Source organism: Carassius gibelio, chromosome A2 (assembly GCF_023724105.1).
Source record: "Carassius gibelio isolate Cgi1373 ecotype wild population from Czech Republic chromosome A2, carGib1.2-hapl.c, whole genome shotgun sequence".
Taxonomy (NCBI): domain Eukaryota; kingdom Metazoa; phylum Chordata; class Actinopteri; order Cypriniformes; family Cyprinidae; genus Carassius; species Carassius gibelio.
The window spans coordinates 22,587,665-22,610,563 of NC_068372.1; the positions used below are offsets into that span (position 1 = coordinate 22,587,665).

General features: G+C 35.6%; 1 protein-coding gene across 4 annotated transcripts; it reads right to left on the bottom strand.

The window, feature by feature from the left end:
- Window positions 1-1,640: 1,640 nt before the first annotated feature.
- On the bottom strand, window positions 1,641-21,074 carry LOC128031673 (rho guanine nucleotide exchange factor 18). 4 transcript variants are annotated; one of them, XM_052620024.1, is made up of 20 exons: window positions 20,879-21,074; window positions 12,754-12,850; window positions 11,457-11,555; window positions 11,204-11,344; window positions 10,851-11,101; window positions 9,986-10,111; window positions 9,247-9,364; window positions 8,800-9,054; window positions 8,507-8,583; window positions 8,236-8,414; window positions 5,819-5,880; window positions 5,525-5,710; window positions 5,201-5,311; window positions 5,006-5,109; window positions 4,846-4,914; window positions 4,115-4,162; window positions 3,443-3,952; window positions 3,107-3,359; window positions 2,877-2,978; window positions 1,641-2,572 (listed from the first exon to the last, which is right to left on the bottom strand). In XM_052620024.1, exons 3-20 carry the CDS (start codon window positions 11,545-11,547, stop codon window positions 2,418-2,420), a joined length of 2,838 nt encoding a protein of 945 aa, XP_052475984.1. In that variant the 5' UTR covers window positions 11,548-11,555; window positions 12,754-12,850; window positions 20,879-21,074; the 3' UTR covers window positions 1,641-2,417. The 4 variants fall into 4 exon arrangements, with proteins under 4 accessions (XP_052475984.1, XP_052475971.1, XP_052475977.1 ...); XM_052620011.1 differs by having other exon boundaries at window positions 12,754-12,879; XM_052620017.1 differs by lacking the exon at window positions 20,879-21,074 and adding an exon at window positions 18,021-18,471 and having other exon boundaries at window positions 12,754-12,879.
- Window positions 21,075-22,899: the final 1,825 nt, after the last annotated feature.

The window sequence follows — 22,899 nt, forward strand, 5'->3', positions numbered from 1 at the left end:
TACTTAACTGTCATCTGGTTTACTTGACTCCCAACTCCAGGCTATAATGTTGAACTTTGACCAAGGTAAATAAAAATAAAATAAAAACAGCAAAAATTATCCTAAAACAACGCAGTAGTTAGTTTTTCATTCAAGAATGGTAATCATGCTTATTTTTCATGAAATAAAAACACGAAGTGTAAATAAAGCATTATTTACTTCATCGCATTCACAGTTAGTGTGCAGAGATGTGCACATAAATACGCCGTTTACTGTTTGCGTGACAGAGCAGTTCTTTATTGATCGGCTGCAGCACCGGTCAAAATCTATTTGTGTTACATTAATTTATGAAGAACGACTGGAGACTCATTGAAGATGCTTTTATTTTGCGTATTATATGCCTATATATATATATATATATATTCGTAACCTACGTACACCTTGTTCGACGAAATATTACAAAAAATGTCCAAAACACTTGAGTATTTATCATATGGTTGCATTACAAAAAAATAAAATGCATTGTAAAATTTCAAGTTTTTCATTATCCACAAAACTACTAAAATATTTGGGTTGTAATTAGAGATGTTCCGATACCCTTTTTCTCTTCCCGATACCGATTCCGATACCTGGGCTCAGGGTATCGGCCGATACCGAGTACTGATCCGATACCTGGGTGTGTATCTGTATATACAGCTGTATATACTACTAGCCCTGTGTAAATTGCTAGAATTCTTTTTATGGTGTGCTTCAGACAGATCCCTCAATAAAACATGAACAAATACATGGTGAACTACTGTATTTATTACAGTATTTTTATTATCTAACATGAATTTGACAGTATTATTTATTTTCATATGCAAAAAAGAACTTGCATATGCAGCCAAAAATATAACACCGCAAACTAAAAAAGGTATTTAAGTTTTACAATATAACTGTATAAAAAAACTGCAACAAATAAGTCTAGGAATATAAAAAAAAGATCTATTAATCAGATAATCTCTTTACAACAAAACAAGTAAAAAACAAGCAACCATCTAGGCATAATTATTATTATTATAGAGACGTATTATTATTACTGTAGGCTACAACAGTAGCTTTATATATTGTCAATTTACTCATGTAAACCAAACATTTATTTTAATGGGCTGCCATGATCTTAACTAGGTCTTTTTTAAGAAAATGGTATCGGATCGGTATATGGGTTCATGTACTCGCCGATGCCGATGCCAGAATTTGTTGTGGTATCGGAGATATTTCCGATACTAGTATCGGAATCGGAACAACTCTAGTTGTAATTCACGTAATAATATTGTGGATTTGAACCCTGCCACAATGACCGGAGAACAGCAGAAATGTAGCTCATTTCGCTCAAACAATACATTTCGTTTATTTGTGAGGAACATGCCAAAAAGAAGTTGTTATTCCAGGACAGGTTATTCCACTACTGTACAATCAGACTTTTAACTTGTAGTGATCAATTTAAAGGACACGTGAATTTAAAGCACCGGTGGAATTTGGCTTCACTGTGAAAAAGGCCTGGACATCTTATGGACCGAGTGAGGTTAATGAGTAAATTATAGCTTTTGGGCGAAGTAGTCCACAGTTTTTGTCTCTGTGTGTGTTTGTGTGTGTGTGTGTGTGAATAATGACAAACAGTGTGAAGTAAAACTGAGTACACAGGTTTTATGTTTGTTCATGTAAAACAGCAAATGGCAAGAACTTCAAAGTGCAACAGTCCTCTATGAGAGAAAAAAGCTGTTCTGCACCATTTAAAATATACATTTCTAATTAAGAAGGTCTGTATTTTCTCAGAATAAAACAATGTGTAAAATAAAAGTAATGATCCAACAGAATTGTGCCATGCAGTATAACATGAATTTAGAAACTAAAAGAAATTTAGTAGCGATGAGCATTTATCCCCAACTCATAAAAGGAAAACAAGGCTTTTTTTTTTCTAAAACACTACTAAATATTTGCTTAAATATAACAATTTTCCAATTCTCCAAAACTATGTAAAAGATCCCTTGATTTGTACAGAAAGTGGAGGAAAAACTCCAAAAAGTAAATTTACACTTTAAACTAAAACTCTATACCACACAATAAATAGATCTACACTTTTTTTTGAGAGAAGCTCTTGATTACACGACTCCAGGAAGATGCTAAAAGTTTCCATTCCAACACTTGTGGGACCAAACATCTCTGAATTAAAATCACAATAAATAACTAAAAACAGCTATTTACAGGAACAACAAATCATTGAGACAGACCTGAACAGGATTTTGCTCTGATATACTGTGACTGTCAAGATCACAAAACCTTTAGGACACAGATTTAAAGAGGCCTAAAATTACTTAATTTCTTTGAAAAATGCAGGTCATGTTAAAGAAATAATCTCTCTGCAAAAATGTTGTAGTCTGGCAGTTTGCACAGGGTTATTAAAAGTAAATTATGTCTTCAACTGCGTTGTCTTTGGTTTTACGGTGTCCTGGCTGGGTGGTGTGTGTGTTATGATTGTGGTTGTGTTTCCTGATGCTGTTTCCTGAATGAGAGGGTATGGAGCTGGATAACTGCTCTGGATGGACAAACATATCTACAGAAACACCACAGAAATGGATTTACTAATGCACAAACACATATGAATGGTGAATAATTTAAATGACTAAAACTTTTAAGATAGTGAAAGAGAATAAAAGGTAGAATAAGAAATGATAATTCACCACCCCCCAAAAAATCATAAGGTTTGGATTAAAATGAGGGTGAGTAAATGACTGAATTCATTTCTAGGTGTTCTATTCCTTTAACAAAGAAAACTGAACTTTTTAACCAGGAACAGACCAATCCCAAGAGAGAAAGAAGCTGAACTTAAGGTGAGATACAGAATCAAGAAGTTTCACCTGGATGGAGCCGGAGGGGACTTTTAGACCTCATGGCTCTTAAACTGCCTCCTTCCTTTCCTAGACCTTTTATGGGAAGTACCTGGGACACCTCTATGCCAGCTTGAAGTGTGAAAAGATATTCAAGTTAAATTAAAATCAACTAAATCTTACTGCTACATATTTACTACTACCCGCAAAACAAAACATCAGCTCACACAATGCAATGGAGTTAGTAAAGCAGGTCATACCTGCGCTCTTGGTGCGATGGTGGGAGATCCTTTGCTTGCTGTGCTTCTCCTTGCCTATAGTTTTGTCAGCCAGCTTGGTGGGGATCTTCTGCTGGACAGAGCTGGCTTTGGGGAATTGGTTGGTGGTGCTAATGAGGTGTATGGGCACTTCTGGTTTAACTGGAATGATGGTGATGCTCTCCCTGCGTGGTGGTACCAGAGGAGGCCTCTCGTTGGGAGTACCCAAATTCAATAAAGGGTAAGGTGGAGGTAGCTAGAAAGGAATGCAAAGTTTATGCATATGCACATATTAAGTACTTTAATTGTGATTTGTTATTATTTTGTCATCCATTATACCTGTATCCGTTGATTCTCCATGGGAAAGGTTGCAGTGTTCAGTACATTCTCCCTTTTCTTAAACTTCTTCTCCAGCTGCTCCAGCTTTTCTCTGTCCTTCTCCAGCTTCTTTCTTTCTTTCTCCAGCTTCTCTCGGTCCTTCTCTACAGAGCGTGTGGAGTCTCGGAGCCGCTCCAGATCCTCCTGGTATTCTGATTTCCACCTGGCCAGTTCCTGTTTGTCCTCTGTCAGCTTGTTTTCCAGTTCGCTGCATTCCAGCTCTCTCTCCCTCAACTCCTTCTCCCTGAGTTCTGCCTGCGCCCTCTGCTGCTCTCTTTCCTGCTCCCACTGGACCTGCTCCTGTCGGTGCTGATTCTGGAGCCGCTGGAAGTTGGCCAGCTCCTCACGCTGCTTTTCCAGGTTCCGATGCTTTTCCTTTTCCAAGAGAGTATTGCTCCGGGGTCGGGACATCAGCTCCTCAATAGTGGCACGTTGTACCACTATGTGGCTCCCCAGCTGCTGGACAAGGGACTGAGAAGGGAAGGGGACAGAAGAAGAAGAAATCTAAGAATCTGAATCTACACAGATGAATCATTTATTTTAAATGATAAATCAAAAGGTAACATAATTAATCATTTGATAATTATGAGAGTGAAGCACTATATGAAATGCACATTTAAAGGTTTGTATCACCTGAAGGCTGTAAATCTTCTGAGACAATTTAGTTACAGTGTCATAAAGCTGTGGAGATAAAAACAGATGATTTCCAATTAAAGATAAAATTAGTTTGAAGTAAGTGAACTACACAATAGAATATTAGAATATTACACATTGCAAACACTTATGTTAGTTTGTGCATACTTTTGTTCATAATAAAGGTAAAAACTTTTTCAGAAACAAAAGGTGTTCTTGTCACTCCATAATTTCCCTAAAAATATATCTGCACAACAAACAAAGAAAAAACACCACTAAAATAATGCTTGCGTTTAATCCAGAACTGTACATATAGATTTGTGATTTTTAGGGCACAAACTTGTTCAACATTAAGCTGTCATATGATTGTTGCATTTTGCCTCTTAGTAACAGTCACACATAAATTTGGTTATGAAGCAGCTGTTCACTGTGGTAAAATTAATGATTTTGGAAATAATGTTAAGAAAAAAAAATACTGGATAAAACATTAGTAATTCTCACCTTGCACTCAGTTTTGATTTCAATACATTTAATTTGGACAGGTGGTCGCTTACATTCTAGTCGCATTCATTTTCTTTGAATAATATTCAAATATTTTAACACTATCTGTCAACTTTCAGGCATACTGAATAGGCAGCTTTAGAGTTATCACAATGTCAGTCATCAGAAGTTTTGGGTAAAAGCATCTTCTTCATTCCGAACAAACAGAATAATCAAAAATGAAATCTCACCTCTGTTTTAAAAAAGAAGCCTGAATGATATGCACTCCAGCTCTGTATAGTTATCTCCTCCTCATCTGCCTAAAGAGTCAAAAGCAAAAACATACAATCTGGTTTACACTCCAGTACCACTGCAAAAAATAACAGGTGTGATACTTTAGTGTGAGCTCACCGACAGCTCCAGGTATTCATTAGAATAAAGCTCTCTGTGCTGAGGGTCTGAGTTGTCCCACTGACTGCTGTCTCTCCTTCTTTCCATTAAACTATCAATACCATCTGCAAATAAGTCCAATAGTTAATGGGAATGAATATAACTATTATACTGGTGTCATGAAATGGAGTAGATCTTTTTGAAAGCTTCTCTTACTTCCTGGCAGCATACAGGCATCACTGTATAATGGGACCAGATCCATCCCCTCTCCAGAGGAAGGAGTTTGGCCCTGCTCACATGTTAACAGCAAGTTCTGTAAAATCTCCACTGAAGAAAGATTGAAAAATAGATTACAATCAACAAAACTTTAGTATTCAAATACATCACATTAATATAATATACAGATAAACAGATGCATGTGTGAAAAAATATTATAAAAGGTGTTTTAAAAAATCTTATCAATTCCTATTCTGTTTTTATTTGATTTAATACTGAATATAAACACAAATTTCCTTTTCTGCTGTGCAGTGGAAGTCTCACCATCTTTTATGGCTCCATTGAGAAGTTGTTCCCCCTGAAGGGGCTCTGCTGCACTCCCATGCAGCAGATGGCGCACACTTGGTGAGATGTCAGTAACACCTGTCACAAAGGCTGCAATGCTGGAGAATAAACTCTGCTTCTCTTTAAGGAGCAGCTCGATCAAGGCATCCCGCACACAAAGATTCCCTACCATTCAGAAAAAAAGAGACAACATTAAATGAGATGGCAGCTCATTTTACAGCAGAGAAACAAAGACTAAAATCATAGATTGTGAACCAGAAATGTGCATGTTACTTTGAAAGTCTTGGATCCTCTCAGGAAGTTCTCCTGGCTCCTCTTTCTCCTCTTCAGGACAGCTGAAACAAAACCAGAATACTGACGTTAGAAATAATCCCAGATAAATCTTAATATAATACTCATATACAAATGCTGGTCATATAATTAGAATATTATCAAAAAGTTGATTTATTTCACTAATTCCATTCAATTGACTAATTCCATTCAAAAAGTGGAACTTGTATATTATATTTATTCATTACACACAGACTGATACATTTCAAAAGTTTATTTCTTTTAATTTTGATGATAACAACTGACAACTAAGGAAAACCCAAATTCAGTATCTCAGAAAATTTGATTACTTAAGACCAATACAAATAAAGGATTTTTAGAAATCTTGGCCAACTGAAAAGTATGATCATGTACAGCAGTCAATACTTAGTTGGGGCTCTTTTTGCCTGAATTAATGCAGCAACGGGGCGTAGCATGGAGTCAATCAGTCTGTGGTACTGCTTAGGTGTTATGAGAGCCCAGGTTGCTCTGATAGTGGCTTTCAGCTCTTCTGCATTGTTGGGTCTGGCACATAGCATCTTCCTCTTCAAAACATTTTCTATGGGGTAAGGGTCAGGCGAGTTTGCTGGCCAATTAAGAACAGGGATACCATGGTCCTTAAACCAGGTACTGGTAGATTTGGCACTGTGTGCAGGTGCCGAGTCCTGTTGGAAAATGAAATCTGCATCTTCATAAAGTTGGTCAGCAGTCTGTGTGTAGTGGTTCTTGAAGCACTGACTACAGCTGCAGTCCACTCTTTGTGAATCCCCACCACATTTTTGAATGGGGTTTTTTTCACAATCCTCTCCAGGGTGCGGTTATCCCTATTGCCTGTACACTTTTTTCTACCACATCATGTTCACAATGTGTATTTTCACAATATTCAAATTTTCTGAGATACTGAATTTCGGACTTTCCTTAGTTGTCACTTATAATCATCAAAAATAATAGAAATAAACAACTGAATTATATCAGTCTGTGTGTAATCAATGAATATAATATACAAGTTTTACTTTTTGAATGGAATTCGTGAAATAAATCAACTTTTTGATGATATTCTAATTATATGACCAACACCTGTGGATATATGTTTTGTTTAGATAAATGTTTATATATAGTTTTACGTCCAAGGACAAATATAAGTAAGCCATACAAAGGCTGACTTTCATTGCAAATTGCAACATCTGTCATTTTCTTCAATGTACGAGTTGTGATCGTAATAGTCTGACACTTTTTAATCTGTTGTAGCTTTGGGTGTGAGAAAAGCGCATTATAAATAAAATGTATAATTTTTATTATTATACAATTTCTATTTTAAATAAATGCTGTTGAGCTTTCTATTCCAAGAAACCTGAAAAAAAAAATCAGTTTCCACAAACATTTCTACAATGATATTAAGTAGGGCTGCACGATATTTGGAAAAAATTACATTGCGATATTTTATTTTTCTGAAATATATATTGCGATATGAAAACTATTTTTTTTCTTACAAACAAAAAGGGGGTGAGCACACTTACATTCTCATTTTAAATGATTTAAACATCGACACCATCGTGTCAATTGATTAATATGCATGAGGGAGAGAGCCTAAGGCAGCGTTTGTGTTGTTTGAAGACATTTAGCGTGCTCTTTTCTCTCATGCCGGTGACAGGTGCAATATTTGAAAATCAATAATTATTAATTTATTTTGTAAATTACATTTATATCTGAATATATGTCAACTTATAGACTTTCAAACGTCTAAGTGTCATGAATTAATATGAATCTGTGCACAAAATGACATATAAACATATTTTCCTATTGTATTTTGCCTGAAAACGCTTCCAGCACGCTTGCGTGTCACGTGAAAAATAGGTGTCGGTTCTATTTCTAGCATGCACGCGTTTTCCGCGCGGCCCGAGCCACGCGTCTCACGCAGGCAGTCTACAAGCTCTAACCTGTTAACATGGGAGCCGAATTAAAAACAGACACGCCACGCAGCTGAGACGCTTGCGCCACGCATCTAGTGTGTCGCCGGCTGCGCGCTCGCACTCTCTCTCTCTCGCGCGCGCGCTCTCTGGCCCATACAGTTAATGAATAACAGATCAACTATGACAGCATACATCGCACATCCTGTGATGTGACTATCGTGGATTCGTACATCGTGATATCGATGCTTAAACGACACATCGTGCAGCCCTAATTATTAAGACATTAAAACACTAAGAAATGTTTCATGTAATAAATGTTATTTTAATAATATTTCAGATTAGAGTATTGATCAAATAAAGAAAAATCTTATGAATATTTTATCTTGAAAAAAAAGAAAAAAAGAATCGTACAATCCCCAAACGTTTGAACATTAGTGTAATAAAAAAAAAATGACTGCATATAAAACACACCGTTCCACGGCCTTCCAGATTTGGTCTTTCCAGGTTTTGCGCTCCTCTCCGGAGGAGGTGTGAAACTCATACATCTCTGGAGTGTCTGAGGAGGCCGAGATCAGAAACAAGGCCTTCTCGTCATGAGCCACATCACGCACAATGAGCTTCAGCAATGAGATCACCGCAGGTTTACCATCCTACAGGAGCACATTAGACAGCTGACATCTAATGATAATGACAATAGTAAACTAAACATAAACGACATGCCAAATTATTACATTCTGCTCACCAGAGAGGCAAAGGTAAGTCGTTGATCTTTCTCCAGTAACAGCAGCAAAACATCTGACAACAGCAAGACAAGGACATCTAAAGGCATATGAGAGAACATAAAGATATGTCAGTTAGCTTTTAGATGAGCAAAGCAAAATTACAAATAATTACAGAAAAAAACAAGGCAAAATGGCCCACAACATCGGAACCCAAGTTGATGGGAAAAAAATCAAGAAATGAAAATGCAAATTAAACTATAGTGTTTTAGTTAAAATCCAGTCAAAATGGATCTGTTATTGGTACATTAATCACCTTTGCTTTTGTTAGAAGTTAGCCTCCAGTTGAGAACGCCTTCATGAAGCAGCTTCCTGTCACCCTGCAGCATGTCCTCTCTGCGGAACACTCTTCCGTGGGTCGTCTTGACCTGGGACTTGGGTTCCAGCTTACTGCTCAAGTCCCTCAGCCGTGCTGCTTTCTCAAACTCATCAACGTAGGTATTTACTTGTGAGATGGTGCTTTTCAGCAGTTCCAGACCTCGTACAAGGTTCCTATGCTCCTCTGAGTCAACTTGAGATGTTGAATAACATAAGAAAAGAAGCTTACTGACCTCAGACCGTAAGTGTAAATTTACTTTTCAAAGTTCTAAAAAACTATTCTATATTTGGAGTTATATTTACATAAACGATATACATTCATATAAACTTTTAATACTCAAAACAGAACTGTTTTCTTGAAAGAGAAATAAATCTACTTTTGTACCTTTAGTGTATTTAATGACATGTTCAAACAAAACCGGATACTTTGTGATACGCTGTGTTATAAGGAGAATAATCTCTGGGATTCCTAATCTCCGTACGATAGACAGCTGACATACTTTCTGAGGACAGAAAATAGTGTTGTTATCAATAAATGAAATTATTAATTGAATATTATTTATTAGGGCTGGGTAACAAAATCATTTTTTTTTTAAATGTGGTAGATTCAAAATCAATTCTCAAAGGCCAAGAATCTATTTTTTGTTTTGTTTTGTATGATTATCTTATCTTAAAAGTTAAATAACTTTTCAACTGATCAAGGAATGTGACTGTTCTGACTTTTTTCAGCATACATTTTTCATTTTGCATTAAAATTCTATTGTATTTATTTAACATAATTGTATGCATTTGAAAATTTATTCTGTTTTAATGTACCCAAGTGTACCTAAAATATAAGAGTTTAATATACAGGTTTGTGGCTCTTAATTTTTTTAAATAAATATAGTATTTGTATTATATCTATATTCATTGAGTTGAATCGAGAATTGAGTATAGAAAATCAAATCGAGAATCATAATCGAAAATTGAATCGAGATCGATTTGCGAGCTTGTGAATCGAAATAGAATCGATCTGGAACATCTGAATCGATACCCAGCCCTATTATTTATATATAAACAAAGAAAATTATAAAACTACTTCAAGAAGTCCTTTTAAAACTTGACAACAAAAGGTCAGGACTTACTCGTATAAAACTTTGGAACTTCTTGTTGTTTTGCATTAAGTCTTTGTAGAAATTGACTGCATCGGTGTGGTGACTGCAGAACACTCCATAGCAGTATTGCATTCGGTCTCTTATTTCACCTGAAAACTACACACACACGATTAAACATGAAGATCAGAAAGTTGTACAATCGTTAAAAGCAAAAGATTTCTACAACACCAAAGGTTAATAAAGAAATATTCAGGATATTTACACCAAAACTTTTAAAATCAGTTATTAACACTGCTTTAGTTAATCAGGAGTTTTTGAAAGAAGTCTGTTATGCTCAGGATGTGCTAATTAAAAACATAATTATACTGTGAAACATTATAACGGTTTTCTATTTTAATATTTTTTTTTTAATTAAATGTACTGATGAATTTTCAGCTGCCATTACTCCAGTCTTAGTTGTTACACAGTTGTCCTAGCAATGTGGTTTATCATATTTACGACACGTTCCACAAAACTATTTTAATAAAAAGCTTGAATACTTTGATACTTAGTTATATAATGCAATGACATAAATACATTAAGTTCAGCTTGAGTATCCAAATACTTTTTGGGGCTTTTTTGGCAACCAAATTTAATTTTGAAACAATAATTCCATTCATTTCAGGAAGCACCTGCTCCTTAGCTCAGCTCTGGGGAATGTGGACCCAAAGATCCCATGAAGGAAAATGGCTATAACTGACAGTTTGGTGATCCAAAGCATGCAGCTACAGAAATCAAAGTCTAATCCAGGTCAGTAATTGGTCTTTGTTGTATAACTTGCTATTGATCCTCAAGCCTTTAAGAGCTATACATTTGGAAAATTGGGAATCCTACAGCAGATACATAATAAAGATACCTGTGTCATAAGAATGTCTCCAATTCTGTGGATGCAGTAATTCTGGGTACTGCCTGGCTCCAAGGAATCGATTCTTCGCTGTTTAAGGTGGTTGAGGAAAAGCTGGTGCACCTGCAGCAGGCTATCCACTTGTGGAAACAGTCTTTCCAGCTGGGTCTCATCCATTTGCAGGGTCTCACGCAGTTCCCGCACGTATATGCCCAAAACCAGCTTTATCGTCCGCACATGGTTTATTTCTGTCTGAATCAGCTCTGTCATGATAACAATAGCAGACTTTTAAAATATAATGTACACTGCAAATTATTAACTTTTCTATGACAATGAGACAAAAATCACGTAATAAAAAAACCTACCGTGTATTACATCCTGTCTTTTAATGTCCTCTTTGGAAAAGTTTTTTAAATATTGCTGGTCAACAGCTACACTCCAGGTGGGAGCCTCAAAGTCCCGAGCATCTGCTTCCAGATCTTCACGTAGTGCATTATAAAGTCCATCTGTGTAGAAGAGAAGTTAATATACATTTCCCTTAACATCAACAAACATATCTGTGATCATGACATGTTTAAATCACATAACAACAATTATTAAACAAGTTAAATATCCAACCGTCAATACTGATGGTGTCAGCAGGGTTTGTCAATGGGGAATTTGAATCTTCTGCCAAGGGCTTGTTTTTCCCATAATCTGTTTCTTCCATTTTATTTTCTGAAAAACAAAATAATAGCCAGAAGACTATTAAAATGGGTTTAAATAAACCAGTAAATAACAAATATGTTATTAAATCATCGAATATGCTGATTTGGTGGCAATTTTTTTTATTGTAAATAAAAAAAAAACGATTAAACAATTGTAAACGTTTAACCATGAGCCATTTGAAAATCAATTCAAATATGTGACGATTCAAATAGTTTGAGATGCCAAACAAATTGCAATAATATTTGTATTGTATCTCTGAGGGGAACTGACTATCTTTAGAAAAGTTTACCTGTTATTTTCTTTTCATCTTACCGCTGAATAATGCATATTAAAGTAGTGTTCATAGCAGCTCTACTTTGTTTACAGTGGTAACCCAGGAAATACTATCATTACTGTTCATAGGCGCCACCTGCTGTCAGAGAGTGAATCTGCATCTCATTCAGCTGTTTCGGTCAGATATGATTAATGCAGTATAGTTTCACAAAACTAAAGTCAGACCATTCTGTTTTTGCTTCAAATTTCAAAATTATACATTCTAATTTAGATTAAAAACGATTCATGCTGCATGCATGCTGCATCTTTGTCTGGATCATGATTATAATTCAAATGGAAAGAGCACAGACAAAGCCTTAGTTGGTTCACATACAAAGCCTTAGTTGGATCTTGTGTGATTTGGGGTTTGTTTTAAAATCTAAATTTAGCTTCGTTATATTTTAATTTCACAAAGAAACACGCAAAAATAGCCTAACAACACGACACCTTTTCATTTACTGTATAATGTCTTCAATCTCATTTTGTAAAAAAAAAAATCTAAATCGTGAATCGATTCAACTTGTGAGTTGAGTGAATCATTACATTCCTACTGAAAACAGTTGTGGTTGCTTAATATTTTTGTGGAAACAGTGATGCATTTGTTTTCATGATTCTTTGATGAATAGAAAGTTGAAAAGAACAGCACTTATTAAAAACTAAAATCTTTTGTAATATTATAAATGTATTTACCATAACTTTTGATCAATTTAATGTTCTCTTTACTGAATAAAAACATTTTCTTTTCACAAAAACAAAATAACTTAATCACCCTAAACTTATGAACAGTGTAAACATCAGTTGATCAAATGTTGCTTTTTCATGAGAAAAATCATTTTAAAGATTTTTAAAGATATACTGTTAATATAGTTCCTGCCCAGAATGCCAGAGCACTGACCTGTGGCTGGAGTGATAACCAGAGGAGGTGAAGGCTGGAGGATGTAGATTTATCTGTGCTGTAAGAGGGTCATGCCTGGCATGTCGTGGAGCAGATACTGCCAAAGATAGGATGAATAATCTCTGTCTGAGTAAAGGAAAAGAAAGTCAGCTTTGGGTCTTTGGATCTGCTACTTAAACATTCAGATCAAAGGCAAATTCCTTAAAAGATGATTATTATTTAATACTATTAGGAATTACATTTAATAGTAAAAGTCGTACCACCTTTTTTCTAAACTGATTGACAAGAAGAAGGCATTTTCTGTGATAATCGTTAACGTGACAGTTTTCAAGTCAAGTTGAGCTTTTTTGTCATTCTGCTACATGTGGGGACATACAGTGAAACAATAAAAAAATAGCTGATAATGAACATGGATTTGCGCAGCTTGTCAGTTAACAACGGCTCCGTGTAGTAACTTTTTTATTTTCTTTTATCACTTTCACTTTAACAGCTGCTGTTACTGTAAAATCATGCACCTGATGGAATTTACCGCTGATTAGATGCGCATTAATCATCGGCTGATAACATCGTGCACCCCTAGTAAAAACACTGTTTTTCTACCAAATTATATGTAATATCTAATAATTATATTAATATTCAACTTGCATTGGAAAAGTTTCCATGACCTCTTGTGAGATCTTGGCAAAAATCTCATGATTAATTTCCACAACATGATGCATGATGGGATACACTAAGCTTTAAATACAGCTCTAGAGTGGTATTCAAGTGTGAATTTAGTGTGTGCTAAGGGCACTGCGCTTTGGCGTTTTTAAGAACTGGGACAGTCTTGCACGTGCTCTCAAGTGGCCAAGACCACAAGTGTGGGTATTTGCACAAGGCATAAACCTATGCTGTCTGAGCCGGAAAGAGAGTTGATTAGTTCATCTTTTGAGTCGTTCTTTTGTCACGTGATGTGACAGCATTGGATAGAGACATTTATTTCCTTACAAACATTTATTTCCTTGACTGGAAAAAAACCCGAAGACTCGACAGATGAATTAATCAATTCTCTTTCCGGCTCAAACTACATTTGTTAAGCAATGGGGCTGTCATGTGATGAACGAACGACTAAAAAAAGACTCAAAGGAGGTAAAAGAGTACAGAACTCATAGGATGTTGCACATACATGACTGAACGAATCATTCCCCGAGACGACTCGTTTGTTCCGAGTCACATTAAAGATACATTCAAAATGAACGAATCGTTCAAGAACAACCCATCACTACTTCAGACCCAGATTTAAATGCAGCTGACTTTCTGTGGCTCTAATTAGTGAAGTGAAGTGAAGTGAAGTGAAAGTGACATTCAGCCAAGTATGGTGACCCATACTCAGAATTTGTGCTCTGCATTTAATCCATCCGAAGTGCACACACACAGAGCAGTGAACACACACACACACACTGTGAGCACACACCCGGAGCAGTGGGCAGCCATTTATGCTGCGGCGCCCGGGGAGCAGTTGGGGGTTCGATGCCTTGCTCAAGGGCACCTAAGTCGTGGTATTGAAGGTGGAGAGAGAGCTGTTCATGCACTACCGCCACCCACAATTCCGTCCGGCCCGAGACTCGAACTCACAACCCTTCGATTGGGAGTCCGACGCTCTAACCAGTAGGGCACGACTTCCCAGTAGGCCACGACTTCCCCCAGTAGGCCACGACTTCCCCCAGTAGGCCACGACTTAATTAAGTCTGTATGCTTCATTTATAGAGCTATAATATAGATCACGCTTTCCGTTTGTGGCATTTTTTTTAAACACTGAACTTCAAACGCGGACAGAATCATCGAATCCAGTCATAAAAATGGAATTCACAATTTAATGCAAAATGTCACAGAATTTGTCAAATTTGGAATGAATTAATCAAAAGTCATTACACTTAAAATCAAATTGCGATATGTACTAATATCTGTACCTATTAAGCCGCAAAAGTAGATTTAAATATAAATCCTACATGATCTGCGTGACTGAATGAATGGCGCAGACGCAATGTTTCTATTTTAATAGTAAATCCCATTTGTTAGCAAAAAATAAAAATGTCTTATTTTTCAGTAATTAAAAGTTAAATAAAATTAATTAGTTATTTGATAACCAGGAAAATTTAAATACACAGCACAGAATTTGAGTGGGAAAAAATATTAAGGCTTCTTTAAGAAAAAAATATTAAATGGAGTGCTAACACGCTAAAACAGAATCTGGTAAAAATTATAAATATGGTTTGAAAAATAAAACATTTCATAAGGCCCTAAACTTAATTAATATTGTATTGTAATATTGTAATTGTATTAAATTGATGTGAAAATTTATAAGTTTCATGGTTTTAATTAATTAGACTTGCTTTTTGATTAATAAAGTTAAACTATAAAATTTTTTAAAGAAAAAAAGAATACAGAAAAATGGAAATGGAAAAAACTAAATTTGGAAAAAATTAAATTGATTTCATAGGGCCCTATTAAAGCTGCAGTAGGTAACTTTACATATTTGTTAAACCTGTCATTATGTCCTGACAGTAGAATATGAGACAGATAATCTGTGAAAAAAAGAATCAAGCTCCTCTGGCTCCTCCCAGTGGTCCTATTGCCATTTGCAGTTACAGACCGCTCCCGGTAAGAAACAACCAATCGGAGCTGCGGTCCGTAACTTTGTTTGTGTTCAAAATGTAGAAAAATGTATATAATAAGCGAGTACACCATGAATCCATTTTCCAAACCGTGTTTTTAGCTTGTCCTGAATCACTAGGGTGCACCTATAATAAGTGTTTATATTCAGACTATTTTAGATTGCTTCGGGGATACCGCGGCGGAGTAACCCAGTACCTTTGTGATTCTTCATAGACATAAACAGAGAGAAGTAGTTCCGGCTACGATGTTCTTCCGCAAGACGCAAGATGTTCTGTTTATTAACCGCTAGAGCATCAAAAGTTCCCTACCGCAGCTTTAAGTGTGGTAATTTCAACATTTACTATTAATATTATTATTACTACTACTATTATTATTATTATTATTAATACTAGTATGGTTCAGTACTGTATTTTTTTGTTCAGTATCCAATTTTAAAATTATTGGTTAATTAATCGATATGGGCCAGTGTGGTCCAACCTAGCTATCGGTATCGACAAAATCCACTATAGGTTGACCTCTATACTTTACAATTAATCTCATAAATTAGTTTAAGCTTGGAGTGAGTGAGGACACAAATGTCATTAAAACTGATTTAAAAAAAAATCTAAGACAATTTTCACTAAACAAATTAGTGCTATAAGTCATTTAAATAGATCCATATTTACAACATTAGACACAAGTAAGCTCAAGGCTAGTTCCACACATTTTGCCTTTATATCCATGATAGCCTAATAAAAGTCTTACGTGACTCTAACTGTGCGTGTGAAGGTGACAGAAGTGTGTTTGACATGAATTTTGAAATTTGACATTATGACATGATCTGCTTTGATTTGTCTCCAGCACATTTACATGCTGCAGTGGAGAACTGATCAAGGGAACGCATGAACATTATATGATAAAATTATATAATTTAATAAAATATATATCTTGAATAAAATATAAGCCATTTTAGATTAAAAAAAAAGTCTCCGCCAAATGCAATGCGCCAATGGCATCATAGTAGACAGACAAAAAATGAATAAAGCGGTGGTGCTACTGTACTAGTCCAGTTCACTGCTTGAAAATCAGGATACTGAAACTAATCTTGTTCTCTGAAAGGGCAAACTGGTTTTGGTTTGTCAGATTCCAACGCTCTTGTCAGACAAGGTCAAAGAGCAAAAAACACTTTGCAGAAAACAAAGCTTGATTTTATTTAGTTTTTCCTTTTCCATGGATATTTATTTTTGGACTGTGGTTTACATTTTCACTGATGACAAATTCAGAGGGAAGTAAAAATGCAAATTTGTGTAGATAAATAATTAAAGTTGCCTTATCTGAGATATTAAATGTTTCTTGCCGTTTCCTTTATGTAAGGTGTAAAACTAAGCACACAAACCTACCAGCCAAATTTACATATATCAATATTTATACAAATATAATATTGGCAGGTCTTTCAACCAGTTCTATCAAACCTTTACAATTAATCCAGAACGCAGCAGCAAGATTAATTTTCAACGAGCCAAAAAGAATATCCAATAGCTGCTCGCATAAAATTCAAGGCATTGATGTTTGCTACACAAAACCACCACTGGCTCCAGTCTGCACCCCTTTACCTTTACCAACATCTTCCATTAGCTCGACATCACACATAACTTAGTCATGTTGGAAAGGTCATGAGTGACATAGCCGGAAGCAGCGACCCAGTGTTTACAAAGCATCATTAACATCTTGGATGACATGGGGGTGAGTAAATTTTTATTCTGGAAGTTAACTAACCCTTTAATACAAAGTCATAAAAATGGCAAGTATAGTTATTAAAGAATTAGAAAACTGCTGTTTGAAGTAGTTTTAGATGAACACACTGGAGGAAACTGTGATGTGACTCATGTCAACTGCCCAAAGGCTTCATTCTGAAAATAGTCAAGAGAGGACGAGACAATTCACAGGAAATCCGAAGAAACATGTTGACAAATGCACAACACGCTATGAGTTTATATATATATATACACCAGGGTGTGTCCGGAAAAAAAAAACACTAAAGAAGAATCAATACCATCTGACACATCAAGGTAATGTAAAGAGTTTTAGATCCAAAAAGCATTTGACTCAACTGACTTTAACTGAATGAAAAAAAAGAGAGACATTCTTCAAATATCTTCATTTGTGTCCCACACAAAAAGGAAAGTCATACAGGTTTGAAACGACACGAAGGAGAGTAAATGATAGCAATTTACAAATTTGTGTGAACTACCCTATAATTGTAGTTGTCATATTAACAGGTAAAATTGTTTCAAAAACAAACCAAAAAGATCACTTATATGTAATACACTTAAAAAGACTTAAAAAGAACTCAGCTGTTGCAGTGACTCTAGCAACAGCTTTATCCTCAAGAAAGGCATGATACACCATGTGAACAAACTAACAATGTTTAATAGCACTCAAACAATATGTGCACTGCTATTCATACAGCACACTCATTCATAAAGACTAGCATGTGTAAAGTGCATTAAGACTAAATGAAAGAAGTAAACCAGAAGAGCAAACCTGCCCATAAACATGACTTGCGCTCCATTATAAGGTGAGGAGGGATATATTGACTAGGATGCATATTTTGTACTCAAATTTAGCTGTACCTTGACGAATGGTGGTTAGAGGCATTGACTTGCCACCTCAAATTGCTGGGAGATCAAGTAGTTTCGCTGCATGGGCTGAGTCACACTTAAATAACACTCAGACCTCCCCTCAGCAGGGTTAATTATGCTGTTTTCCTGCAGGTGGTTTCATTACTGTTCCCTTCACACTGAATGTCAACTTCTGCTGCAGGCTGCACCTTCCTTGAATCATCTGCTGGATGAAGATGAATATAGCAGATCGAAATGCGGTTAAGGTTTATGCTTATCAGTCAAACAAGAAAATCAGGCTGCCCCAGTCTTGGTAAAATAACAAACACCCTCCTTCCTTTACACGGAGCATAAGACACATGAAATGTGACTCCTCTACCATCTTTGTTGTTCCTATAAACTAAAACCACCAATTCTGAACTATAACCATCAGTTACATTAATATTAACTGGGTTTGCACTGGTGTGATCATAGGATGCAGCAGCTGCAAAATGTAAGAGTTTTTGTTTACATATGCTGTAACTGATTTACTAGTTCTGTTACTGTGTGGAAAAACCTGGCTTGCAAACCACCTCTGACCATGAACCCAACCTGCCCCCTCACACATCAACAGGCCAGATTAAATACAGAAAGCCTGCCTGTTTCTCACAACATGCATGTAGAAAGGAGTAGCAGAAAGCTATGAGTTTCATATTAGCAAAAAACAAACAAAAAAAAACTTTTTTTATTTTATATAGTCAAAAGCACTTGTTCATCACATCTAGTAGCACTTCTTTCTTCTACTAGTAACTAACTATCCTAACAGTTATTAGTAAATATAGTTATTAGTAAAGCAAGTACTTTTTTTATGAGACACTAGTATCTACCCCAATAGCTTCTAGTAATATTTCTTATCTCATTGGTTATTAAGAATAACAAGACATTTTAAAAGTCATTTAAGGTTATACCTGACAAAGATTACAAAATATATTTAGGTGACACTTTAAAAAAAATATACATCAGTTAAACACATCTCTAAATAAAATCATTGTCTATTTAAAATGCAAACAGTGCAGACCAGTGAAATATGTTTAACAGTCATTGTAGTTGACTTCAAATGGGTCATGAGCTGCCTTTTTTATTATTTTGTACTGTTTTGACCCCCTCATCTGAGCGCTCTGTTTGAAAAGGTGTGGTGGATTGTAGACTCGGAAGTAAACGCCCACTGTATGATTGGCTAACAGTTGTGTATGTTTGACAACCTTCATCCTTCACAGGTGGATGCTGCTGTGATTTAGGTGAAAAATGCATAAATAGTATACATTTCAAACAATCTGTAATAACAGACAAAGCAAGTGACCACATAATAAAAAAAAAGTTATTCACACTTGTGTGGAGCGACATTATTGTCAGATCCAATATATTCCACACAGCATCGTTCTTTAGTTTCAATCTTTCTGAAAATTCTGAGTTGAACTGTACTTTGCTTTTTAATGAATCCACAGTAAAATGAAGTGGAGAACAGATCAAGTTCTTATTGACGTGGTCTGGAACTTCATTATAAATAAAGTTCTTCTACTCTTTCCTAATGGTGAGATCAGAAGGAAGGCAAAGCAAAGACTGTTTTTCCATAACCTGGCATGGCACAGCATCTTATTGTTTTTAGAGCCATCTTTATCTTTTGGTTTCTGCATAGACCTGCGTTTGCCTCTCTCATTATTTACACAACATGCTTAAATTGATGGGCGGCGCTAAACAGGCAGAGATGTTATCAGACCCCTTTAAAGAAGGCATGATGGATGGTGGTGGTTCATCTCATTTTATACACACACACACACACACATACATATATACATATATATATATATATATATATATATATATATATATATATATATATATATATATATATATATATATATACTAAAAGTTACAAATAAAAGAAAATGTTAGTTTTAATCAAATAAATAAAAAAAATACTTTTATTTCAGCTATTAACAAGGTACTAAGATAAACAAAACAAAATGTAATAAAAAGAAATAATAAAACAAATGACAATTCAATGAAATTTCAAAAAATTTAGATTGATAATTAAATAAATAAAAGTTAGTATAAAAAAATTAAATAAAATCTAGACACTTTGAAAAATAAAATTACTAAAACACAGTGTAATTGAACAGACACTAGTCCCTTCTGGTTTCTAAGGTATTATTGGAATAAGTTCTAGGTATGAAAGCTTACAAGTGAAACTGAAAAATATACAAGTCACTGTTTGATTGAAATCAAGTAAATCCACTAAAACAAAGGGAAACAAGTTAAGTCTTCTTACAAACACAAAGTCACAGGACCCCAAACAAACCAAAAACCTCAACAGACCTTACACTGTTGAAACTAGTGTAATGAATAAATAAGTCATTAATCGGAGGAATGTAATGGTCGAAGAGATAAACCATCCTGCATTTCCTCATCATCACAGCAGAGTGTAAACAGAAAACATGCAAATTCACTGACCTCTCGTCACAACAAACATGCAATATTCTGATTAAAACACAAAGCTACGTTTGTGGTGGTTTTAGACCTTGAAGAGGCATCATTCTTTATCCTGAAGTAAAATCACAGTGAAACTTTTCCTGTTACTGATTTCATACGTGACGCTCATCTCAGAAGCAGCCGCAATGATGTAACACAAAAACTAATACAATAGCATTTAAAGGACGTCGTATATCTCTAAACAAAACTAAAAAGATTGTTTAATAGCAAAAACACCTGTTTCGTAAATTCTAAACTACAATGTCAATTAAAAAACACGAGTCGATAACAAAAACTTTAAACACAAAGAGGCTAGCGCAAAGTGTAGATAATGTTAACTGTTCCAAAGTTTATTTACTCACCATTTTTTAATAAACATCACAATTTCAGCTTCAACCTGTTTATCCCCTTTATTCAATTTCTTCTCCTCTCCTCTTTTTGACAGGACAGTTTCTTTTCTTAAGCATCCGCCAGCCCGGTTACAACAAGTGCAGTGCAAACTTACAAGAGAACGAGCTCTTCTCATGCACGCGCAAGCGCACGAGCACACTTCGAGGCATGACGGGAACAGAAGGCGGCGGGGTTTGTGTTCACCTGCAGCAAAATAAATAAATAAATAAATACATTACTGATCTAAAGTAAATGAAAACTGTTGCCTTGCCAACTAACTTACGTTATATTATAATAGTTCAATTAACGTTAATTTTATTTCAAGTAATGAGTCAGTGATGATCAGTGAAGTAATTAATTTTGTGGAATATTATCTAGTAGTATAGAATATATATAATAGCTTAGATAGAGGGAGACCGGGGTGATAAAAACACTTTTTGTTTGAGGTTGAGTAACTTAGTGGTTGTTCATACTAGACCTCTTTGATACATTGTAGCCACATTTGTCTACTACAAATAAAACTCTCTTGACCTTGTACTACACACTCACAGATCATGTGAGTTAATGTCAAATACAAAGAGTTCCGTTGTTTCAACCTACCCCACTACTGAGTTGTAACACTAGTGGGGGATAGATGTAACAATAAGAGGTAATTTGGTGTAACAATGTCCACACATTCCAGATTATGCAAGTACTTTATTGAAGAACAAAAATTAACAATTTAAATATTCTGGAACTTTAAACTCAAGACTAAAACAAATTGCTGTGTGTGTGTACAGTATGTGTGTATCGTAGTTTGTTAGAACTTTCATCTTAAAATTATATACAATTTTTGTGTGTAGTGTATTTTGCTTTGGAACTTTAAAATTAAAACTATAACAAATGTATGTGTGTGTGTCTGTATAATATATATGTGTTGAAACTTTAAACTTACACTTACACTTACATTTCTGTGTGTGTCAGTGTGTGTGTAGTGTGTATTTCTTATGGGACTTTAAACTTAACACTATAACAAATTGCTGCGTGTGTCAATGTGAGAGTGTGTATAGTGTATATCTCATAAGGGTTCAGTCAGTCTCACAGTTGTGACAAATGTAGATGGCTGCCCCTGGGCTGCAGGCTACGTGGGCCCAGAACTGACAAGAAACACAATTCACACTTCTTTTGACCCATTTCCAAAGTGTTCCATGCACACAATGCAGAAATATCATAAGACGAATCAGAAATTGGTCATTGGACTTGGGCCTGTTTTCTTCTTCTGTCCCTTCCCAGACACCAATCTTCTTTTTTTTGCCCCTTTTCCAGTGTTCCTAACATTTTTTATGAACTGTTACAACTATCCCACCCCTAGCAATGAATGCTAGGCAAAAAAAACAAACAAAAAAACCTTCTTCCCTGAAAATCACTTTTCTGTCTTGTTCAGACACGTCACTTCTCCTCCTCAAAATGGAGATGGGAGTATATGATTTGGATGACATCACCATAGGTTGTTTCTGATTGGTCAACCTGACAATGTTACAACAAATCCCATGTTACATCCATAGGTTACTACACTCCATGGTCTCCTCTATCTTGTGTTATATTGAGAGACAAGCTGCTAATTCATAATCTGATTCTGTAATTTTGCATTAATATTAACTTGCAGCTTTTACAGTCGACCATGTTACACAGCAGGTGGCAGCAAAATCTCTGTAGTTACTTTGGGTCAAGTATATGAGAAACTGTTTACCTCCCAATAGGTCCACATGATTTTAAATGGAACTTTACGGTGACTATGACATCACTATAATGTCTAATGTCTAATATGCATTCTACAGAACAGTATAAATAGAGTGTAATTGATTCTGTGGTCAAATCGCTTTCTTGTGCTCACACCTCCTCTAGACCTGAGAGTGGCTGGTGATATGGCCCTCCACCACGGAGAAAACTCCTGCGCCTCATGGGCCGACGACGACTTTAGGATGGTGTGGGGCGAAGTTATAGTCTGTGATGA